This window comes from Pogona vitticeps, chromosome 3 (assembly GCF_051106095.1).
Source record: "Pogona vitticeps strain Pit_001003342236 chromosome 3, PviZW2.1, whole genome shotgun sequence".
NCBI lineage: Eukaryota > Metazoa > Chordata > Lepidosauria > Squamata > Agamidae > Pogona > Pogona vitticeps.
Genome location: NC_135785.1, coordinates 248,518,008 through 248,543,182, shown reverse-complemented (window position 1 = coordinate 248,543,182; position 25,175 = coordinate 248,518,008). Strand labels below are relative to the sequence as shown.

The following is a 25,175-nucleotide window of genomic DNA, read 5'->3' as shown; positions in this document are numbered from 1 at the left end:
GTCAGTCACAATTAAAGGTAGAATATTTTTTTGCAAACCAAGATAGAACCTTCACAGTATATGAGGATAAACTAAACACCTATTGGTTACATGCTTTTATATTGTGAAATTATGTCTGTCTAAAGACAAAGAGACAGATAAGTTTGGCTCTTTGCACATCTGCAAAGGTACTAAGCAAGATTGTTTACTTGAATATTACTTTTCCAGCAGCACAGACTGGTAACTACTGGGCAAAATATTACATTTACAGAAGCTAATATAATGTATAGAGGACAAAAATGTAAATTTAGGATGATACTTCTGATTTCTTGTACTTGTAATAATTTTTTATTCTGGATTCATTAGGAGTATACAATACAAGGTGACACATGGCATTTTGTTTGTAATGTTTGTTCGGTCACTAGAAGGCCAGGTATTTTTCTTAACTCTTTTGTCTTATGCTTTTAAACAACCACAAAAGCATCTAACCATATGGCTGCATTCAAATTTCATAGTAAACCTGAGCATTTTGTGATGGTATTGAGTTTAGTCTTATGCCTGGGTTTGTATCCCCGTCCATACACACCACAGGAGTGGAAACTTTTTCTTCCAGTTTAAATTATCTATGGCTTGTGTTTTCTGAATGAAAGAACAGTGGCTGATCCTAACTGTTTTATCTGAAACAAGCCAGCTTTAAACTCATGGATTGGAACTGGCTTATTTTGAGTGTAACATAGTTAGGAGTAAATACTGTTTGTTGGTTTAGACAACATAATAAGCTTTTTTAAATGTTTAAATGTACCCAGCTGTTGCCTGTAGAATACTAGCCTCTGTGTAAACTGTTGTGGAGTCAGGATTTGTCCAATATCGCAAAGTTAACCGGCTGCCATGACTTACTGATTTCCAGAGAGCAGTAACTAGTCTTACGGATACTTGCTGTGCAATTGAGAGCTATTCCTCAGGCTCTCTTATTGTCAGTCATTCCTCCATGGATTCTTCTGTTGTGAGAACATAGGTACAGTGGTGCCTCGCATAGCGAGGTTAATCCGTTCCGGATTAACCTTCGCTATAGCGAAACATCGCTAAACGGAATTTAAAAAGCCATAGAAACGCATTGAACTTTGTTCAGTGCATTCCTATGGCTTGAAAACTCACCGTTAAGCGAGGTTCTGCCATAGCGCCACCATTTTCGCACCCTCGGTAAGTGAGGGCAGGGCGCGAAAATGCGGCGCGGACCTTCCGGCGGCCATTTTGGAACCGCCAATCAGCTGTTCTCCCCCGCTTCGTTATGCGATATTCGCTAAGCGAATCGCTTAGCGAATATCGCAAAGCGAAAAATCCCCATAGGGGCCATCGCTGAGCGAATGATCCAGCGATGGCCCAGAGCGCCTCATTAAGCGATTTCATCGCTCAGCGAGGCGCTCGTTAAGCGAGGCACCACTGTATATTCTCTCCAATTTTTAGAATGTTTGCCCTTATTGGTTCTACAGTTTGAAAGTTTGTTTTGGTGAAAGAACAATTACCAGTGTTTTTGCCAAAACCCTCCCTAGTTGATGTCAGTGATAACTTTGAGCTGCTGTATGAGAATAAAGTGTATTGTGAGTTTTGGAAAGTTTATTCTTAAGGTGTGTGCTCTTAATTCTTTCTGTGGAAGAAGGCTGCTACAAGTTGGTTCCTTTAGCCAACCTTGAGTCCCAAGATGTTCTTACACTAATACTCCCAGAAGTCTTCACCACTACCTGTGCCAAGATTTCTGGGAGTCGTAGTCCAAGAACATCTGAGGACCCTAAGGTTGGGAAACACAGCTTTAGCCAGTGCATTCAGAGACCAGCTGAAGTCTGATTTTAGAAGAATTGTTGTCTGTCTTCATTCACACAAATGTAGGTGAAATGTAATATGAAGTTGTCCTTTGGTGAATGAAAAACAGCCAGACATATAATAATAGACTATAATAAGAAACTGCTTAGTGGGCCAGAAGTTAAACATGTTGCAGAATTAGGACTGATTTTTTTATAGACAACTAGTTACATGTAAATGTGTTCTTCAGGAATCCACCTCTTCATTTACATATCCCATCCACCATTCTGATGAAGGTGTGTCCTACTTGGATGGTTCTCTGGTTTTCTGACTGCTAAAACAATCTGGAGGATTAAATAGGAGTGTGCCATGCCAGGCACCTGGATTTCCATGATGGAATACAGTGTCAGTACAAGCTTTTGCAGACTGCAGCCACTACATCAAAAGCCTTTCTGTTCTAGAATGTTTCAGACATGGCACTGAATAAGCAGCAAAAGTGTACAGTGGTGCCTTGCTTAACGAGCGCACCGTACAACGACGAAATCGCATAGCGATCCCTTTTTTGGGATCGCTAATGCGATCGCTCAACGACATTTAGATAGGGCGAAACTCGCTTTGCGAAGATCGGCAAGCGTTTCGCTTACCGATCTTCGCAAAACGAAGCCCCGACAATCAGCTGTTTGGCAGACAAAATGGCCACCGGAAGCCCCAAAATGGCCACGCACAGTGTTTTCGCGCCCTCCCCTCGCTTAACGAGGGCGCAGAAATGGCTGCCGGCCATAGGAAACTTTGCTGAACGGTGAGTAAAGGAGCCTTTTGGAACACATTAAATGATGTTTAATGCGTTCCAATGGCTTTCCCTGTCCCGTTCAGCGATGTTTCGCTATAGCGAAGGTTACCACTGTATATGTGAATGCACAGGTGGCCACTCAAGAGAGCTACAGTTACATTAATTACAGTACACAGTAAGCAATCTGGATTTTTTTTGTGTGTGTTCTTCTCTCCCCAAGTAGTGAGTAAAAGTTTATACAGTAATAGTAATTGAAATTTTAGGTTTGTTTAGGAGGCTGGAGTTGAGAGGCATATGAGGGATATCAGCGGATTACAGTGGTGCCTCGCTTAACGAGTGCAGTTTAACGAAAAAATCGCATAGCGATGGCTTTGTTGCCATCGCTTTTGCGATCGCACAACGATCTTGCCTATGAAGCCTTCCCGCGCTGCTTACCCAGGCTTCAAGCTCCCCGGTCCACCCCCCAGCCTGTTCTCCGATGCCGGTAGCCTCCCCCGCCGCCTACCCAGCCCGTTCTCGGACACCTAGGTGTCCGAGAACGGGCTGGGTAGGCGGCGCAAGGAGGCTTTAAGCGGCGGGGACAGGCTGGGGGGTGGATCGGGAAGCTTGAAGCCTCCCAGCGCTGCTTACCCAGGTCGTTCCCGGACTTCCAGAAGTCCGGGAACGACCTGGGTAGGCGGCGCGGAGAGGCTTCAAGCTCCCCGGTCCACCCCCCAGCCTGTTCTCCGATGCCGGTAGCCTCCCCCGCCGCCTACCCAGCCCGTTCTCGGACACCTAGGTGTCCAAGAACGGGCTGGGTAGGCGGCGCAAGGAGGCTTTAAGCGGCGGGGACAGGCTGGGGGGTGGATCGGGAAGCTTGAAGCCTCCCAGCGCTGCTTACCCAGGTCGTTCCCGGACTTCCAGAAGTCCGGGAACGACCTGGGTAGGCGGCGCGGAGAGGCTTCAAGCTCCCCGATCCACCCCCCAGCCTGTCTCCGCCGCTTAAAGGGTAACCGCAGCGGCTACCCCAGCCATGGCCGGACTCTAGGGAGTCCAGCCATGGCTGAGGTAGCCGCCATGGGTCAGATCCAAGCCGCGGGGGGGAGGGAAAAAACCGGATAATCCGTTCCAGTTGGAACGGATTAACCGGTTTTCAATGCATTCCTATGGGAAATGGTGCTTCCCATAACGATGTTTTCACATAATGTTTTTTTTTCTGGAACCAATTAACATCGTTATGCGAGGCACCGCTGTATATACATTCTCAGCTATTAAGGAGAGATTGTGGTGTTAGGTGAAATTGATGTCACCTGCTCTAAAACCATGGGTAAACTAGATATCTAAATAGCAAAACAAGAATGAGGTGTGTGGCCCTGAACAGCATCAATTAAACTAAAGGGAAAAGATCAGAAGCCAGTTTGTTTATTTATTTGTTTGTTTCTTTATTCAATTTATATCCCGCCCATCTGGTATATTCTACCACTCTGGGTTTACAGAATATCAAAAACAATTTAAAAAAACATAAAAACATTAGCATACAACAATAACAAATAGTGCAGGAATAAATAAATAATAAATAGCAAAGCAAAGAAATCTGTAGTTGACAGGAGGGAAGGCCTGGATGTACATCCATGTTTTCAGTTGGCATTTGAAAGTACCCAGCGTTGGGGCCTCGCGAATTTCCGGAGGAAATTCAGTTGAACTGAAAGCTGATTTACTCCTCATTTGAAGCAAGAGTCCAGCATGGTTGCTATGTAAATCTTCTTTGGGTTGCATTCTTAGTAGTGCCATCAGTTGAAAGTGACATAACAATGTAAGGTTCTGTTTTATTTAGTTTGCTGAGCTGGAATCAGAAAGAACTACTCACATTGGCTAAAATCCTGTCATGTTAATGTGATCAGAATCACACCAACAATAGGAAGGAGTTTGTCAGATGTCTGTTGTGCACCCTGTAATCTTTCAGTTGTACAGTGGGATGTGCAGTTGCTCATGACAGACAACTGACAATTTGTGAAAACTGTGCGGTGATGTTTGTGTGTTTTCAGTATAGGATTTGTATCTTTATCTCTTTATTATCAGTAAAATGTTTTTAAAAAGAATATTTAACATTGCAGACTAGTTATTTAGAGAATAAAGTATGGTTCAAGGATGCTTTTTCCGTCAATGTCAGAAATGTTACACAACCTTTAGTTAGGTTGTAAACTAGACATTATGTGACTAAAATAGTTGATATTCCACGTGTATGTTTAGAGTAGGGAGTGGATGAATCCACAAACATTAGGTGTTACTGATCCCTTACATTGAATGTTAAAGGCAGGTTGGGGTGTTTTTACTTATGAAGATGATTGTAATGTAAGTATGCAGTGCACGCTGGCAGCAGTGGTGACCTGTTTCTATTCACAGTTCCTTCCCATATGATAGCACTTATGCATAACAGGAAAATGTGAAAGGTTTCTAGGGTGACATTTGAAAACTGTTCCTTGTGAGTGCATGTAGTTCTGTCTTAGAGAGTATATGTACCTGCTTTTTGAAAATTACATTTCACTATATGAACTCTTTCAAAGTGACTTTAACCTCTTTCATTGAAGAGACATCTGGTACAGTACATGTTTATAAGTACTATGAATACAGTTGAAACTTGCCTAGGATTTTGTTTGCCCTTAGGCTAGACTGCATTTCACTCTTTCACTTTTATTTTGAAGCTCTGCCAAATGTAATACCACTGTCCATTATTCAGTACTTTGGAAAATAGTAAATATATTTTTGATGTTGTTTAGTCGTTAAGTCGTGTCTGACTCTTCATGACCCCATGGACCAGAGCATGTCAAGCCCTCCTGTCTTCCACTGCCTCCCGGATTTGGGTCAAATTCATATTGGTCCTTAGGATGACGCTGTCTAACCATCTTGTCCTAAGTCGTCCCCTTCTCCTTTTGCCCTCACACTTTCCCAACATCAGGGTCTTTTCCAGGGTATATTTTACTAGTCTCTTAATGCTACACTTCATTTATTTATATGTTATTTATTTAAAGTGATTTAAAATATATTGCCCTTCACTGTTTTCACATTGCAAAGCAGGGATTTGAGGAACGTATTACCTTAAAACCTGCTTGTAATGTAAAGTAATAGTAAAGTTATTCCACAGTTATTAACAAAACCCTTAAACTAGTGGTAAGCAACATGTGCCCTACAGATGTTATTGGGCTACGATTCCCATCTGTCATCTTTGTTGTTGTATGCTATCAAGTCAATTCTGTTTTATATCAACCCTTTTCGGGGTTGTTTAGAGAATACTCAGAAGTAGTTTACCATTTCCTTCTTCTGTGGAAATCCTTGGATTGTGCAAGCTTGCCGAAGGCCACACAAACTTTTTTCTCTCTCCAGAGGCACAGTGTGGAATCAAACTCCCAACCTCTGGTTCTGCAGCCAGAGACCTAATTGACTGAGCAATTCAGCCAGCAAAAGTAAAAGGTGACGGGAATAAAATTACAAACCTAAATGCAACTTTTCATCAAATTTGTACATAGGAACAAAGAAAACTATTGGATCAATTATCAATCCAACTGGAGACCAAGGTCAAGATCATTCATATTGTGGTATTTCCATTTCATATATGTGGATATGAAAGCTTGACAGTGAAGAAAACTGACAGGAGAAAGCCTGATTCATTTCAAATGAGATGTTGGAAGAGAGCTTTATGCTTACCATGGACTGCCAGAAAGACTAATCAAGCCTAAACTCTCACTAGAGGCTAAAATGACTAATCTGGGACTAGTGTATTTTATATAACAAGAGCCTTCAGTGGAAAAGAAATTGCTGATAATGATTGAAGGTAGTAGAAAAACAGGAAGAATGAACATTAATGTGATTGACTCAGTAAAGGGAATTAGAGTCCTGAGTTTGCAAGAGCTGAGTATGGCTGTTAATGTTTGGGCCTTTTGGAAGTGGTTGATTCATCCAATCACCATAAACCAGAAGTGATTTGGTGGCATGTAATAAGAAATATAGTTTCTGTAGTATATCACTTATTTTAAAAAAAATCTGAAGTAGAAGATCCAGATTGTGGAAGACTGTGACAGCTATTAAGTTTTTGTACAATCTACTTTTGTTATGGAGATAGTCTTACAAATATGGAAGTTCCTTTTCATTTTATGTGCCTTGTGCTAGGCAACTTTTCAGAAATGTCTGCTGAGTTGGCAAGACTTATTTTAATATCACACAAAATCTGCTGCATCATCTAGCTGCCTCACATCGCCTAATGGTGTCTTCTGATAGAAGATTGGTAAAATCTAACAGCTAGCATATTTGGCTTATGATCAGAGCAGAATTGATATTTTGATCATATGACTATCTCCCTAGCATCTGCAGAAATCCATCCTGAAATTAATTTTCTAAACCTGTGTTGACAGTTCCTCAGATTTTGCTGTTGATCATCAATTAGTACCTTAAAGGTTTCTGCATTTTTCTCCTCAGGGTTGCAACATAAATTCTATTTATGCAGAGTTGCTGAACAAGTTGTAGACTGACTTACAATCTTTATGGTTCCTTCACCCTGTAGTTGTAATGAAGGAAGAGTTCAGAACCTTTACTGTGTCAGCTTTACTCACTTAAAATTCAGATCTTTGCTTGCCCAACACAAAGTCTTCCATTTTTTAAATTTTCCTAATGCAAAATAGGGATTAATAGGTTAATGATTTCCTGTAACCTTACTTAACCAAATTAAAAACTGAAGAGATCACATGACTCAGTAGATGAAAAGAGAGTAGTTCAGTTGTGGTGCTTGTTTTCCCTTGCCTTTAGTTTGCATCGGCTGGAAAAGTACAAAATCATGCACTATGTGTTACAAATAGATTCAGAAGAATTTTTCTTTTCCTTTCATTTTGGAACAGCTTTTCTCCAAATTTTTAATTGATACAATATGGCTGATCTCAATATTATCCACCCCTCCAACCTTATGGTAACCTAATTGGGGATGAAACTTAGTAGAGAACAGCCACATTGGTCTTGTTTTGAATGCCTATAAAATTCTATCCATCTTGAGATTTGGATTATGGGGATGGGTGTGTGTGTGTGTGTGTGAGAGGGAGAGAGGGAGGGAGGGAGGGAGGGAGGGAGAAATTTCACTGCCAAGTCAAACTGCTTGGAGCATTTTTAGGTGAGGAAAACTTCTCTAAAAAATTGTGGTTGTTTAAAAAAATTAATCTGTTTATTACTTATAAATTGAAGCCTACAGTTGTGTTCAAAGCCAGTCAACTTGTACCAAATGCCGTGATTGGAAAAGGCAGAGTTCACAAGATAATTGCTTGTGGTTCAAATAACCTGTATTACAGTGCTGCAAATATAAAAAGGAAAAACTGACCAAGGAACGTTGGCAGCTGGATTTTTTTCATTCCGTAGGTCGCTGTATTTTCATTCAAAATTTCACAGAGGCTTGTTTCAGTGAATGAACAGTGCTCTTTTTATAAACAAGCTAAACAAAATACAAAGTTTACATTCCATTTTGACTCTATGAAAAACATACTAAATGTTGAAATTCAAGAGACTGGAAGGTTTGCAGCCATTTGTTGCATGGCAATGAGTGTAGCCTTTTCATGGTACGTATTAGTTAATAAAGTGCACACCGCAGGCCATGTACAATAAACAGATGACAGACCAGTGAAATTGTAACTTGCTTCCAAGGTTTTTGGTGACATAAAACTTTCATAGATGGATAGATTCCACTCTACATGAACTCAAGGAGCAAGAACAGGACATTATGTAATATTTATTTATTTATTTAAAATATTTTATCCTACCTCTCTCCTAAAAAAGGACTGTGCATGTTAATGTATGTGCACATGAGTTAACTGTTTTTCTTCATAATCTCTGTGACTTAATGCCTACCAGCACCTTCTCAGGATACTGCATCTACTCAGAGGAGCACCCAGAGTGTGCTAGAGCCAAGTACAGTGGTACCTTGACTTACGAACTTAATCCGTTTTGGAATGGCATTCGTACGTTGAAAAGTTTGTAAGTCGAAGTACCATTTTCCATTGAAATGCATGGGAACGGAATTAATTCGTTCCAGCATTTCAAAAAATTACCTTCGGAGGGCTTTCCCCCCGACATCAGAGGAAGCCCTTTGAGAGCGCCGAAGGCAAAAGGGCAGGGAGAAAGGGTAGGAAATTTGAATTTCCCTTCCTTTTTGCCTTCGGAGCTCTCAAAGGACTTCCTTCAGTGTCAGGGGGAAAGCCATTTGAGAGCTCCAAAGGTGCCAATCACGGTGGCAGGGACCCCCAGGGAGGTCTCCCAGGGCTTGCCCTGTGGGTCCCTCCCACCTCCCTGTGGGACCCTGCCGCCGCAATCGGCGCCTTCGGAGCTCTCAAAGGGTTTCCTCCGATGTCAGGTGGAAAGCCCTTTGAAAGCTCCAAAGGCAAAAAGGCAGGAAGAAAGGGTGGGAAATTCGAATTTCCAGACCTTTCTCCCTGCCTTTTTGCCTTCAGAGCTCTCAAAGGGCTTCCTCCGATGTCCGACGGAAAGCCTTTTGAGACCTCCAAAGGTGACGAACGGCTCTGTTGGCAAAAAATGGCATTGACTTGCGAACAGAGCCTTGGCCTCATTCGTAGGTCAAGGCTCCGTTCGCAAGTCGATGCCAATTTTTCCGAATAGAGCCATTCATAAATCGAAAAGTTCATATGAAGGAACGTTAGTAAGTTGAGAGTTGGCTGTAGTTTTTAGTAGGAACTTTGCTCAGTAATTGAGTAGGAACTCTGCTCCATATGCCTCAGTGTGTGGAATTGAATAGCAGGGCAAGGTTCTTGCTAAAAGTGTGCCTTAATGAAAGTCCCTCAATTATTTTTTATGGGTTGTTTTTAGTGGCTTCTGGGGCAAATAATCTCATTTTCACTCTGAAGAGTGTGTGCTTGGAAAATTCTCTTTGAATTGGTGTTCTGCTGTGTGGTGTGTTTTTTTCCCTTTTCTTGGAGTAGACAGTTCTGTTTTCTCATCATCTCTGTTTAACCTGTTGGGGTTTGCCCAAACATTTTGACTGCTACAGAGTTGTTTTAAAAAGGCCATTGACTGTAGGGAGAAAATTGGACCCTCAGGCAGTTTATTCAAAGTGCATTTTTGTTTGGGCAAAATCCATCTGGCCCATCCCCTCTTGGTTTGCTGGGGTTTACCAAACTGGGACTAAACAGATTAATCCTTCCTTATATTTTTCTTTGTGCTGAAGACCTGGCTATGGTGATTAAACCTCTATTCATGGCATCATCACTCACAGGTGGTTAGGCTGGCTTTCTCCTTGCCCTGTACTTGACCTGTACTCAGACTGTTTCAGCACAGAAATCTCCTACCGGACATACTTCCTCTTTGAAAGTTGCATCTAGCTGTTATAGGCCTGTCAGCAGCAGAAAAATCCATAAATGCATCAGTCTGTAAGAAGTTCTCTAAACCATCAGGCTCATCAGAGACTAAAGCAGACAGCAAAGAGGTCTGACAAGGAACACCTCACTCTAGTAGTTGAACAGCCTATGCTGTTAGTTTTTGGTGCCTGCTGCCATTACCTAACCTTTCTTTTACCTTCTATTGTTGTTCTCATCTCTAATTCAATCCTGGAGAGATTCCAGGCAGAAGTTGTTAATTAGTCCTAGGACTGAGGTGGTGTGCATGGGGGCTTTCTCTGAAAAAGAATTAAGAAATGCAGCCACACCTTGTGTTTGGAGTGTGGTTCAGTTAGAACCCTGCCAGCATGTCCAGTTTTACCAACAGCATTTGTGGTCAGAATGCTCCCCAATATATTCCTTTCCCTCCAGTGTATTGGGAGACACCAGCTGATGCCATTGGAACTACACTGGGGAGAAAATTATTGCTATTCTCACTTACCATGACCACAGATCACCTGAATAGTAAGAGTACTTGTCCTCTCAGGGTCATGACCATGTCATGATAGTGGATTCAAGTGTGTCATTATGGAGTAACATATTTTAAAAGTACAATTGTTCATGTTATATGCACGTCTGGAAAGGTTAATACTTAGAAAGGTAGTCTTCGTTCCCAGTGATTGTGTTACTGATGGCTCACTGATTCCCTGGATGACCTTTACATGACCATTAAGAAGTCCCTTTGCTTGCTTTGCTTTTAACTCTTTGGTTGGCCTTGTGGGACAGCTGTTCCCAGGTTATGGGGAATGAAAACCCACTAGATGGCAATGAGTAGAATTAGAATGGTAATGAACTAACTAGTTTGTGCCGTGGATTATGGTTTTGCTCTGTGTATATCTGTTTTCACGTTTCTTCTACTTGTTTTCTATATTGTTTTCAAGTTTTGTATACAAAGATGTGTGTCTGATTTTTTTTCTACCTAGCGTTACACTTTTTTGTTTTGAAAGTGTTGTAATTCTTTTCTTTCGGATGTAATAAAGTATAGTTCCTTATTAGATACAACCCAGTCTCACCAACCACTTGATTTATTTAACAGAGTGTCTTTTTTCAAAGATGAAAAAAGAAAGCTGTTTGGCTTGGGGTTCTTTGGGGCTTTTATTTTGTTTATTGAGCTTCTTAGATCCAAGAAAGGGAAAGGAACCCCCAGCAGAAACCCTCCCATCTGTCAGATAAGCAGGAATTTCGTTTATCTTGAGTGAGTGAGGAAAATGGAGGTGCATGATACAAAAGTAACCCCCCACCACCACCACCACTGGCTTTTCATAGAGGCTGGCCAGGTAATATGTTTTACACTATGTGGTCTAAGTTGGACTTGCTTAATACGATAGCCACTTTCCATCATTGAGATGCAGAGGCTGGGAATGGGCAAAATATACATCTACCATCGTTTGTCTGCCTCCATCGAAATGAATAATTTCAGTACCACCTGTGGTAATATACTCACCTACATTTGTTACAGCTTCTGTAGCTACATAAACTTTCATTTTTTTAACAGTGATATCTGTGTTGTTTCCCAGTATTGACTTTGCTATTTAGTAGCCACTATATCCGAATCAATTGACTTGTGCCGTTTCCTCCACTTGGCTTGAAGTATCCCCACACCACTCAGTCAGTGATCCAGGCTCTGCTCTTGGTATTAGTGAAAAAAAGCAATGCCTTACTACTTGACGATAGGAGGGCACATACTTCCCAAACTTTAAGCATCAAGCTTTGTTGGTCTTGATCCATCTTGTTGGGTAAGTAAGGCTTGGGGGTGGGGCTGCATCTCTTAATTCTTTTTTTTTAATTTATTTATTTATTTATTTATTTATTAAATTTATACCCCGCCCCTCTAGACCATGTCTACTTTTCAGAGAAGGACCCCATGTATACCATCTCAGTCCACAGACTAATAAGCAGATTCATCTCCTTCGTCCTGATTGCTGCCATTGTCTTTACCGGGCACAGGGTGTAACACTGCTTTACCCCTCAAAAGATGTTAATACTGTATTTATGTGGCACAGTTGCTGTGACTCACTCATTGGAGTGTGAGATAAAAGCTCTATCCCACCAATGTCACATCCTGACTGTAAATATTTGTCAAATCTTTGCCACCAGTGACGATTCCTTTATTACCTGCTCTCTTGAATCCAGTCCAGCAGTCCCAGTCCACATCATTCTTGATTCCTTGTCCTCTAGGAAAATGTATAACCTTTTATTGGGGTTTAGGAGGAAGGTACTATGTTCCTTTTCAGCATCTGGCACATACTTAGATCAAGAATGTTCCACACATGGCTGTGCATAAGCTCAGGATGCATCTGTGTGGGTTCACAGGTGACCACTCATAAAATCACATTTATCCATGGCTCCCTGGGAGTGGTAGTTCTGTCAGAGGTTCCTTCTTTAGAACCTAAAGGACAGTAAAACTGTCACTCCTAGGAAGCATAGCAGCAAACTCCCCCCCCTTTTTTTTTACATTGCCAACATGAAACAAGGCTCCAACTAGGCCATATGTGGTCCAGGTAAGCAAACTGTAGGTGTTTGTAAGTGTGGGCCTACGGACTGGAACTTCCAGAATTTTGCCTGTGGAATTCCTGGAGCACAAAACAGCAATAAATGGCACATTGCTAGTTATTATAATTAAAAGTTTGCTGCTCAGACTGTGTTTGTATTCCAGAGACTTATACTGGTTCACAGAAATACATAAATGTGAGAAATAACAGATCTGATTAGCTATACTAACCTACTAAGAAATTGGTAGTCATAATCTCATTACTGCCCATTAGACTGCAAAGAACTATGCATTACCTTACCTTTTGGTTGCTTTATTGGTCTGACCTGCTACCAGCCCAATTCTCCTTCTCCTTCCTATGCATTTATATGTGCGTTCTGATGTTGCATCCCACTTACTCTCTCATATACTCAACACTGGTTTCTAGCCCAAATTGGCTGGCTGTTTTCTTCCCTCATGCTCTTTTGTCCCCCACCCCACCCCTGGATTGAATTATTTGTCTGCTTTCTTTATGCTGTCATTCATCCTACAAATGTCATCCATAGTCTCTCTGTAGTATAGATGTGGTATTTAGATAATGAACGATCCCAAGAAGAAGGCTGTAACTTTAAATTTACAGTGGGCTTTAATGTCTGTAACTGAGCCATTGAAATTCTACCCCTCCCCCAAAAAAACCTACACCCAATTTTTGATACTCCAAATATCAAACAAAGATAGCATGCTAATTGTCATAGTTTTTCTATAGACTGGGAAATTTGAATTTATTTCCTTCCCTTTTTTTGAAAACACACTGAAGTCATAAAAATGTCACTTGTTAATCATTAGTAGTTGGAGGGAGAGAGCCCATTAATGCTTAACCAGTTGGAGTCTTGCCATAAATGTTATAGAAGTTTCTTCCTTTGCCCTGGTGAACCTAGATTTAGTACTTTAGTTATAAATAGGCTAAACATTTCCAATCTATTTTAAAAGTGTTGTCTTTCCTGTTCTATATGGTAAACATTTAAAGTGTAGTTGCTTAATCTTTGCTTTCAGTTATTCACAAACCTAGATAAAGGGTGGGTACATCCTTGTGATTATGCCAATTCTATCTCGGGCTAGAATACCTCTTTTTTATATTGTAGTTTATTAAAAAATATAGTGGGATTAGTCACTGGTGATGGCATTTTGTATATGTGGAAGACTAACCTGAGTTTTTTGTGGCATTCATAAATCTTTTATTCCTGTAAAGTAATGTTCTGTGTTGTGTTTGAATTTTGTATTGTCAATTCTGGACAAGAGCAAATCTACAATCTGTGTAACCTAAACAAGAGAGCGTACTTTTTGTGTGAAGAACTGTAGAAAGATTAGTCAACAATAAAGCATTGTCCAGAGAGTCAATTAAGCGTGTAGGTTTAGCGAGCTTGGGAACAAGCCCTAGCATGTGACTTTATAAATAACAATTTCACAACAAACATAGGCTTGGTAAGTGGGCCATAAATCTGGGCAGCCAGCCTGCTGAGCATTTTAATGCCATGCCAGCCATGCCATCACAATACTTCTAATTGACTGCTGGTGAGAAAATTAGGAATTGGAGTTAAGCTAAAATCCATTCGGTTGTCAAAACCATATTTGTATTCTACTTTGGTGGATTTGGCCTTTACAGCCTGCTTTCCATCAAGAGAAACAAGGTCATTGGGTTATAAACAAAACCTCTGAAACAGATTCTTGTAACTAGGAAAAAGACTACACCAGTGGTGAAATACAACAGGTGGTATATATCCTGTGACCCAGCAATGCAACTTTCATTGTAGAAGGGGCTGAGTGACCTAATCTTCTGAGTCTCCCATGCCAGGTAAAGGGAGAATGGAAAGAAGGATACACTCTACATGTGAAGAAATCATATGTTCTCTCTCCCAACTTTTTCCCTTTTTTCCTTACTTCAAATGGGAAGACAAAGAGCCGGGGAGAAAAGCAATACAATTGCTTTCCTCATAGTTATATTCATGTAAAATTTTCCTCTGTGGTCATCCCCAAAACTTCAGCAACCCTTCCTTCTTTTCTCCAATGTCCTGTTTAGAAGTTTTCTTTCTTTTTGTTTTAAGTGGGTCCCAAGGTTCTAAAATAGGACAGAAGTAAATGTTTCTCATATCTGTTTATATGGAATGCCAATCTGAATCTTTAGAACTGTTGTTGTTTAGTTGTTAAGTCGTGGCCCACTCTTCATGACCCCATGGACCAGAACGCGAGGCCCTCCCGTCTTCCACTGCATCCTGGAGTTGGGTCAAATTCATATTGGTCGCTTAGGATGACATTGTCCAATCATCTTGTCCTCTGTCATCCCCTTTTCCTCTTGCCTTCACATTTTCCCAACATCAGGGTCTTTTATTTATTTATTTATTTATTTATTTATTTATTTATTTATTTATTTATTTATTTATTTATTTATTTATTTATTTATTTATTAAATTTATACCCCGCCCTTCTAGACCATGTCTACTCGGGGCGGCTTACAGCATAAAATAAGACAATATAGAATATAAATAATCTTAAAATACAATTAGTATATTAATTAATAAAAATAGATTAAGAAAAAGTTAGCAAAATAAGATAAGATGAGAAAAAATAAAAAATAAAAGACTTAGCTGACTGGAGGGAAGGCCTGCTTAAATAGCCAAGTTTTTAACTGTTTTTTAACAGGGAGTCTTCTCTTCTCATGAGATGGCCAAAGTACAGTGGTGCCTCGCTTAACGAGTGCACCGTTTAACGAAAAATCCGTATAGCGATCCCTTTTTGGGGATCGCTATACGGATCAGCCCCAATCGCCGCACTCGCTTTGCGACGATTGGGGCTTGGGCGGCCATTTGCATAAGCAAGGGGAGGGCGCGAAAACGCTGATAGGGGCCATTTCGGGTCATCCGGCGGCCATTTTGGAGCCGCCGATCAGCTGATCGGCGGCTCCAAAATGGCCGCCGGACGCGAAAACATCGCTGGAGGGGTAAGTTTGCACACTTATTGGAACGCATTAAACTAAGTTTAATGCGTTCCAATAGGTTTTACTTACCCGCACAGCGATGTTTTCGTATAGCGAAGGTTAATCCGGAACGGATTAACCTCGCTATACGGGGCACCACTGTATTGGAGCCTCAGCTTCACGATCTGTCCTTCCAGTGAGCACTCAAGGTTGATTTCTTTCAAAATGGAGTCTCCTCCAGCACCACAGTTCAAAAGCATCAATTCTTTGATGGTCAGCCTTCTTTACAGTCCAGCTCTCTCTTCCATACATCACTACTGGAAAAACCATAGCTTTGACTATGCGGACCTTTGTCAGCAGAACTGTACAAAGATCTTAATCAGAGATCAACTACACTGATTTCTATACCTCTTTGCTATAGTTATCACCTATGCAGTTGTAATTATTCCTGTGTGTTTAATCAGTGACAGTACCATGCTTTCCCGAAAATAAGACAGGGTATTATATTAATTTTTGTTACAAAAATGTATTGGCGCTTATTTTCAGAGGCTGTATTATTTTACAGTTGTGTCATCTTCTGGTTGCTGCACAATGCTGCACAATGGTGGGGCGGGCTTTCACTTAACTAGGGCTTATTTTGGGGGTAGGGTTTATATTACGAGTATCCTGAAAAATCATACTAGGGCTTATTTTCAAGGTAGGTCTTATTTTCGGGGAAACAGCGTAGTAACTGCAAAAATCTTACCTCTGTTTCATCCTACTTAAATCTGAAAGAAGCTCTTTGTTAGGAGTCCATGTGTTTAGAGCTAGATAAAGGTTAACTGAAATATGATCTAAACAAGACAGAAATAATGGGGAAAAATCTGTGACTTGTGTAGGAGAGTGTTATTCCTTTCCTTGATTTCAGTCTTGTATCTTTTAGAGCCAAGTTTGTATCATGGAAAGTTTTCTTCATCCTCTAGAAGCTATGTAAGGTGAATTTGGTGTAGTTAATCTTTGATTATCATCTTTGTACTGTTCTGAACAGCAAGAATCTGACAACAATGCTTTATAGTTTCAGGCCAACAACTGCAGATGCACAACTGATCATACAAGTGGCTGCCCTTTGAGTCCTGTGTAACTGCTTCACCTTGCAAAGAAAACGATTGTTCAAATGGTTGTGGATCAATAAAACAATTTTGTGTGCAAACCAGGATTGTTTGTTAGATTTATATCTCACTTTTCCTTTACTGAGGGCAAGGTGACATTCCTCTTCCCCCCCCTTTTTTTTTTATTTTCACAACAGCCTTATGAGGCAGGTTAGGCTGAGAGAATGTGATTGGCCAAAAGGCACCCGATGAGTTTCAAATCTGAATCCAGGTGCTCTGAGTTCTAGTCCAATACTCTTGACAACTTTGCTGTACTTGCTTTGGATTTCTGGTCACCCCACCCCACCCCACCCCAGAAACAGTCTATGGCTAAGTTAGTTTGAAACAGCCTGGCAGCAGAATATCATTTTTTGTACAGGAAAACCACCAGCTTAGTCAGGCAATAACAGTGGTAGGTTTTATGTAGAGAGGTCAGGCCTTGGTGGGGAAAAACAATCTCCAAGGACAATTTTTCAGTTTCCCAGTGGAAAAATTGGAAAATTTGGGGAATACAAAAACAAAAGCTAATCACATTTTTTCTCATTTGGAATATGTAAAACACTTTTTCAGACAATGTTTACTCACTCAAAATGCTATGAACTGCATAAGAAGTCAGAAGTAATGGAAAATCTGTGACTTAATTAGAAGAATATTGTTCCTTTCCTGGATTTCATGCATAGTATGACTATTTGTAATACAACTTGCAGAATTAGAGAGGAGGAATATATAATGTATATTTCTACATACATTAGAAATATATAATGCTGAAATCCAAAGTGCCTTTTTGCACTTAGTCTATATTGTTGTCCTCATGAGAGGAGCACTGGGGTAGGGCAGGCGTGTGTTGCTGCTTTGTCTTTGCTGGTGATCTTTAGTGAAAACACTGCCTTGATGTCGATTTCATGAGCTTGCTAAATGAAAGGAATGCTGTGAACATAGTATATTTTGATTTCACTAATAGTTCTGACAGGGCTCCTCACAATATTCTTGTGGTTATATAGGGTGCCACGGGGTTTTATCTAGGGCCTGGTGTTGCTTGACATCCTTAGAAGCTGCACGGCATAGTGGTTAAACTGTAGTAGTGCAGCCCAAACTCTGCTCATGACCCAGGTTCAATCCTAGGTAGCTGGCTCAAGGTTCACTCAGCCTCCTGTCTTTCCAAGGTTGGTAAATTGAGTATCTAGCTTGTGGAGGTGGGGAATTTTGTAGCCTCCATAATTAAATTGTAAACTCCCCAGATAGTGCTTTAAGTGCCCAGAAAAGAATTGGAGAACACAAGGTACAACAAAGTGGTTCCAGTTTAAGCAGGTCCGTGCCTCCTCGGTATATATGCCTCCTCAGTAGCCTACTTTAGTCAACCGCTCTAAGCTTACAAAAGAACCATAATAAAAATGCAGCAGTAATCATTTTAAAACATTGCATTGGTAGACCAGTGCAACATAGACCATTATTACTGCTGCAAATTATTACTGCTACACTTCTAAGTAAACTGCTTGCTTTGAGAGAGTAGAATTTTGTTGCTCTAATTCCATAAAGTCTAAAAGTGCTGACGTTTAGTCGGTATTTGCCAATTTGGGGCAAATGGCAGCTTTATACATGGATGATCAGAGGTCTGGTAGTTGGTGGTGGTTGTGGTTTTTCCTCACACTTGATAATGGAATTGTGTTGTTTCATAATGTTAACAAATGTTAGTATTGCATTTCAGAAGTGTGCACATCTTCAAAACTGCATTTTTATTTCTAGCTGTGAGATAGGTGTACAGGCCTAGATCCAGTTACTAGGCCCAGCGGGAGTAGCCATATGCAATCAGTTGCTGAATTCTTAGTCAGCATTTACATACCTTCCATTGGTTCAGTGGTTTGAGTTTAGGAATTGGATTTAAGCCACAGTATCTAATTCTACATGCTTCTGGTACTTGCCATGGTTCCCCACCAATGAAGTATCTGAGTGAAAACTGTGCCAGGCCTGTGTTTGCAAACCAAATTATTTACATGTATAATTGACACTATGGGTATTTAGCACTTATTGAAATAATGTGAAAATAGTGGGAGACTGTAGCTTGAATCTGTTTTGGTGGTACGTCTTTTCCATATGCCCTCCTTCTTTTCCTTCCTGGTATTTTAAAGCCCTCTACCATGTGTCCTATAGATGTCTGTGTTGTTTCCCAAGTCATAAAGCTGCTTACCTCACACTACTAATTTATTCTCTCTCTCTGAAAAGAAGCTGGATGTAGAAACTGTAACATGAGACAGAAGCTGAGTAGAGCGCCAAAGATACGCCTGTGAAGAACAAACTGCACTAAAGGGATAAAAGTCAAACTCTTTGTAAACACTGCAGAGCAGACCATCCAAAATACTTAATTTGGTTCTGCAAACATTTAGGAGAGGTCACCAAGCCACTTTCCATACATGTACATCAGTTTCATCAGTGGCTGTTTTAACATTAGTTTCTTGTCAAACATGTATCTGAACCACTTCTTCAGTAAAATTACGATATGCACTTGGACTTGGAGGGATTATTATTTTAATGGCTGATTAATGAAAAAGGATTAAGAAGGTTATGTAGAACTTTCATCACTCAGTTTTTAATGAAAACTGAAATGTGGCAGCTGGTGAGGACTGCCTTTCCAATGTGTTTCCTAACAAGATTTTGAATGTACCATATTTTTCCGTTTATAAGACGACCCAAAGTATAAGAAAAAAAAACCCTTCTTGCTAAACTCTTTGCTTTTGTAAAAAAAAAAAAGAGCTGCCTTCTGTGTATAAAATGACCCTCATTTTTTTTCTCAAATTATTTAAGAAAAAAGTTTTGTTTTATACATGGAAAAATACGGTAAATCTCCAGAAACAACAAGAAAGCTCGGGAAGTATCTGCTCAGTGACTGGTGAGGAGTGTTTCATACTGTGCATGGTCTGCAAGAAAATAATGAAAATGGTAAGGGACTGCATAGTATGAATGAGAGTTGCAAATTGCTAACCCGTGAATGCCACCATTATTAAGAAAAGTGTAAGCTTTTTCCTTTATATCATGTATTCAGTATAGCTGCAGTGGAGTACAAAAAGAGTCACGTTTTAGTTTAATAACCTTCAGTGTACATGTAAGTATATGAGTTTGCATGTGAACAAGAATGATCCCTGAAGTTTATTCTAAAAAAAAAAAGATTAAGAACAGGGCAGAGTGTTCCCTCTTCCTGCAGGCCTCACCCAAACATGTTGCTTGACAGGCTATAGGAAATAAATGTGTCTGCGTGCAGTAGGGTTGTCTTTTCTTGGCCTCACTTCTTTAGGTTTGCCTGTGATGCAACATCTGATAAAATATCTCTCCTAAAGAATAATGTCAGCTGTTTTGTTAAAGCTGTTTGATCTTTAATCCTGAGGGCTCCTCTGCAGTTTCTTTTCCTGGAATTCTGAGTACACTGATTTGTTGTTAGCTGCTGTCAAATCACTTCTGACCTAGGTGAGTCTGTGAATTCGTGACCTCTAGAAGGTCCATCAATAACAGCCCTGCTCAGGACTTGGAAACTAAAGGCTGTGGTTTCTTTTATTGCATCTGTCCAAGCTGGACCATAAGGAAAGCTGACTGCCAAATTCTAGTGCTGGAGGAGGCTCTTGAGAGTCCCCTGGACTGCAAGGAGAACAAACCTATCCATTCTGAAGGAAATCAAGCCTGAGTGCTCACTGGAAGGACAGATCCTGAAGCTGAGGCTCCAATAATTTGGCCATCTCATGAGAAGAAAAGACTCCCTCGAAGTCTTCTCTTCTCAGTCCTGGAAGACCCTGATGTTGGGAAAGTGTGAAGGGAAGAGGAGAAGGGGACGACAGAGGATGAGATGGTTGGACAGTGTCATTGAAGCGACTTAACGACTAAACAACAACAACAAGAAGCAGGTGTAGAAATACTGGAAACACTGTAAGGAGTTAGTAACACAACTGGTGCTACGTTGTAACCGTGTTTCCCTGAGAATAAGACAGGGTCTTATATTAATTTTTGCTCCAAACATGCATTAGGGCTTATTTTCAGGGGATAGTTTTTTTTTTATGTACAACAATCTACATTTATTCAAATAGAGTTATGTCATCTTCTTGTTGCTGCACAATGGTGGAGGGCAGGGTTTCCCTTAACTGGGGCTTATTTTTGGGGTAGGGCTTATATTATGAGCATCCTGAAAAATCATACTAGGGTTTATTTGCAGGGTAGGACTTATTTTCAGAAAACAGGGTACAGTATATGAAAGCAAATTTATCTATTTCGATTATTGGTGGCATAAAAATGTAACATTACAAAGCTTTAGACTAACATTAATTATAATATTAATTCATTATTTAATTATGTTAATTATAATTTTAGTACACTTCTTTAGAAAACTGTTCTTCAGAAAAGCAATTTCTAGCATTCCTCAATTGAGTGTCCTCCAATTCTGTTAGACCAGCGGTCCCCAACCTTTTCAGCCCTGCGGACCAGCTGGGGGAGGTGGGGCATCACCCTGCGCTCATGTGCATGTGTGAAGGAGCACGCTTTTGCACATGCGCAAAGGGCAGGGCAGCGCTTGTGCGCAAAGGGCGGTGCAGAGCTTGTGCGGGCGCTTGGGTGCAGGCACAAATAGGCTGTGCGGGGGGGGGGAATGCGTGTTGGGGTGGGGAGAGGACTCTCTCTGCAGCCTGGTCCAGCTCAGGCCACGGACCGGCAGTGGGCTGTGGACCGGGGGTTGGGGACCTCTGTGTTAGACTACAACTTCTGCCAAAAGGTCAGTATTGGGGAGATTGAGATTGTGATCTAAAATCTTTGGAGAGGATGAAATTGAAAATAACTGCCTTACAAATGGACATAAAGCCCCTCAATTGAGTAATCCTAAAAGATACTTAACGCAATAAAATTTGAGCAATTCAGATGGAGGACAAATAGATTGAAGTCCACAGTGGCTTGTCATTAAATTGTTAGTGGCCTATAAAAAGCGATTGTCTAAAATAGCTACAAACAAAATAGTCAACTGTTAGAACAAACTTATTTTCTTTGTTTGAAATCAGTGCAATCAGAAATTAGTTCCTAGTATTTGGATAGTAATGTAAATGATTAAGCAGTTCACTTCCTCTCTCCACAATAAGATTTATTTTGGGAAAAAAACTTTTATACTTTTATAGATAATTATATATCTATATAGCCTGGAAACATAAAAAATGTCAAAGACTGTCTGCACTCAGCTGGCTGCATTCAGAGCAGTATTCCTTCCTTACCCTTTTGTGGCCCTAGAGTTTCAGCTGAATACTGTGTTGATTTTTGCTTTTAAGCTGAAACATTTAAAAATTGAATAATTTCATGGCAGGCCAGTATTATTTGATTTTGATTATGTTCTGTATGGGCCTAAAAACTGTGTTTTGGCATACTTTGCAATGTGGTTCCTTGAGGCTTTGAATGCCAGACTGTTCAAACCACAGCACAAACTCATTTTTAGAAAATGTTCCTCAGTTCCAAATGAGTTTCCCATGGGGAACCTGCTTTTGGTAAGATACCGTTGTAATCAGAAGCTGCCTGGGGTATACTATTAGCTGTTCTTATATGCCTGGCTATGTCTACTATGGCTGGTGCCACAGTCTGTGAACAATATTTATCTGTTATCTATTCAGTATGGTGCTCTTGTTCAGTGCTTGCTTTCCAATTGTTCTTCCAGTTTTACAAAACTTTGTTGTGATTGTGTGCTGTCTAAATTCCTTGGTCTGTTTTTTCTCAGTCACATCGATCAGACGACAACATGGCAGGATCCAAGGAAGGCCCTCCTTTCCCAGATGAATGTTACAGCTCCCACAAGTCCTCCAGTGCAACAGAATATCATGAATTCAGCAACTGGTAAGGGGAAATCAACACATCTTTATAGAACTTACTGCAGGTGCTTTTGTATTTTGTAGTTACATACATCGCCCAAGTGCAGGCTGTCATTATCGTTTTCTATAAATGTTTGATATACAAAATAGATCCTAAACAGGTTTCCTTCTATTTAATTACTACATGCTTGTGCTTCTCCTGAGTATATAAAACACACAATTAACAGTGTTAATTTGTATAATAAGGGACTCTCATTACCTCTGGAAATGGGAGTGTCATGCAGGTGAAGAAAACAAACTTGCTTCCTTTGAAATAGTTCAAGACTGGTTTTGAACATTGTATCAGATTTTGCATGTTAAATGCTCAAATTACATCATGTTTGTACTCTCTGCTTCTCTTTATCTTCCTAAAATCATCCTGATTGAGCTCTTCAGAGATGTCAAAACCAGTTAAGATTTTTTTAACTGTTCTTTGTTTTTTCATTTTTATAATTAACTTCTCTATTCTTCATATGATACAAGAATAAAATGTTGCTCATATGTCCACTGAACCAATGGCTAAGAAAGTCTCATTCGGCCATCAAAAGAGCATTAAAATACATGAGGAGGTTTGTTTACTTTTGCATGTGCTAGGAAAACTTGTAAATTCTTAATAATGTTCATTTAAGCTGCTTGCAGATCTCAAAATTCAGATTCTGGGGTCTCAAAAGCCTCCCTAAATTTAAAATTCCTGCACATTGATGCTAACAAGCTTATTTACGATTAGAGCAGATAAGCTTGCAACAGTTGGAGGAGATGTTAGAAATCTGCATGGCCTAAGCCATTGGGACATTGGAGCAAATCACATGCAGTGGAAGTCAAAGATAGACACCTCAGGAGTATGGGGAAGGTCTATACTGCTCGCAGAGATGGGCACTTCATTTTGTTAAGCCTCCTTAGGTCGTTTCAAGGAGAAAGGCAGGGTATAAATATACACGTGCCTGCCTGCCTGCCTGCCTGCCTGCCTGCCTGCCTGCCTGCCTGCCTGCCTGCCTGCCTGCCTGCCTGCCTGCCTGCCTGCCTGCCTGCCTGCCTACCTACCTACCTACCTACCTACCTACCTACCTACCTACATACATACATACATACATACATACATACATACATACATACATACATTGTTGTTGTTGTTTAGTGGTTAAGTCATGTCCCACTCTTCATGACCCCATGGACCAGAGCACGCCAGGCCCTCCTGTCTTCCATTGCCTCCCGGAGTTGGGTCAAATTCATGTTGGTAGCTTCGATGACACCGTCCAACCATCTCGTCCTCTGTCGTCCCCTTCTCCTCTTGCCTTCACACTTTCCCAACATCAGGGTCTTTTCCAGGGAGTCTTCTCATGAGATGGCCAAAGTACTGGAGCCCCCGCTTCAGGATCTGTCCTTCCAGTGAGCACATACATACATACATACATACATACATACATACATACATACATACATACATACATACATACATACATACATACATACATACATACATACATACATACATACATACATACATACATACATACATACATACATATTTGTGCATGTGTATCTAGCTCCACTGTGAAATGCCATGGCCATGCTTTTTTCTCCATTTATTTTTACTTTGTATGCTATCTTGACCCCAATAGGAATAGGAATCAATAGGAATCAAAAGTGTTTTTAAGTCAAATGATACCAAAGTGATGTAATGTGTGTATGTCCAATCTTCTGGACAACTACAAAATCATCAATCAGCTCCTCAGTTGATAAGGTGAAAGCAAGTCCAAGCGAGGAAATTTTTGATGGTACACAGTGGCTTCAGTCAAGTAAACCGTGTCAAACACTGAAAAGCTCCACCTTTCATTTATTATATTATTACATTTTAGATGTGCATTTCTTGGTCATTGTTTTTATCTAAAAACACAGTAAGCAGCAGTATTTATTAACAGACTATTTAAGCAACTGTTCAGTGTAAAGTAAGTGACACATGAAGTCAAAAGATGAGTGTGTCTTTTTGGCAGTTCTCAGCAGGGGAGAGAATAGGCAACTGAATTTTCTCAGGTAGCTGGAAATTATAAGGTCTAGGCCTCAAAATCAATCTTTGTCCCATGATGCTATCCCACTCCTCCTGTGGTATTAGGATGCAGAACAAGCCTGCACATGATTAACACTGTAGGGTGACAAGTTTTTGGCAGCACCTAGTGTTATACAGGAGAGCTCAGGTAAAATAATGTGAAATCGCAGTTGGGGGGTATATTCCCTGGAAGCAGGCCGTTCAGAAGCTTAGTTTGGACCAAATTCAACTTCCCTAGCAGGACGAAGCTCATACTCTCCCTGTTGGCAAGTGCTATGTAAGAATTTGAGAGAAGAGAGTCACTTTGCCTTGAGAAGAAATGATCAGGAGTTTGCTCAGCTTTCCCTGAAAAAGGTATGCCTGTAGCCCTGAATGGAAATTAAAGCCTCCTGCCTAACTTAGGACATTTTACCCAATGCGAGTGAGAGTTCTTGCATGTCCTAGGGTAGTTTCTCATACCCAGTGGTTCCATTCTTATGTATGAGTCTTCATATGATGGATCATTTTATGAGATATAAATAAAACAAAACTCTGAAATATTAGTATTATAAATAATCCAGTTTTGTGCATAGATCAAAAGTTCATTTACAGCTTGATTTTTCTGATGGCTAAGCTGTGTGAAGATACGATGGAGACATTGTAGTACTATGATAGTGCTAATTTTCATATCTCTTATCTACCACTGTTTTCAGAAGGCAAATATAGATTGCACGGTGTGGACCTCTTGCTAGGTAGTTGAAGAGCC

The 25,175-nt window shown here is 40.5% G+C and overlaps 1 protein-coding gene across 4 annotated transcripts in view; it reads left to right on the top strand.

Annotated features, from left to right (window-relative positions):
* The window catches only part of YAP1 (Yes1 associated transcriptional regulator), a 95,794-nt gene that overhangs the window by 26,292 nt on the left and 44,327 nt on the right, over nt 1-25,175 (top strand). For all 4 annotated transcript variants that reach the window (XM_072993628.2, XM_078390100.1, XM_078390099.1 and 1 more), the window contains one exon: nt 22,257-22,372. In XM_072993628.2, coding sequence (XP_072849729.2) covers nt 22,257-22,372 — 116 coding nt within the window. The remainder of the gene's footprint in view (nt 1-22,256; nt 22,373-25,175) is intronic.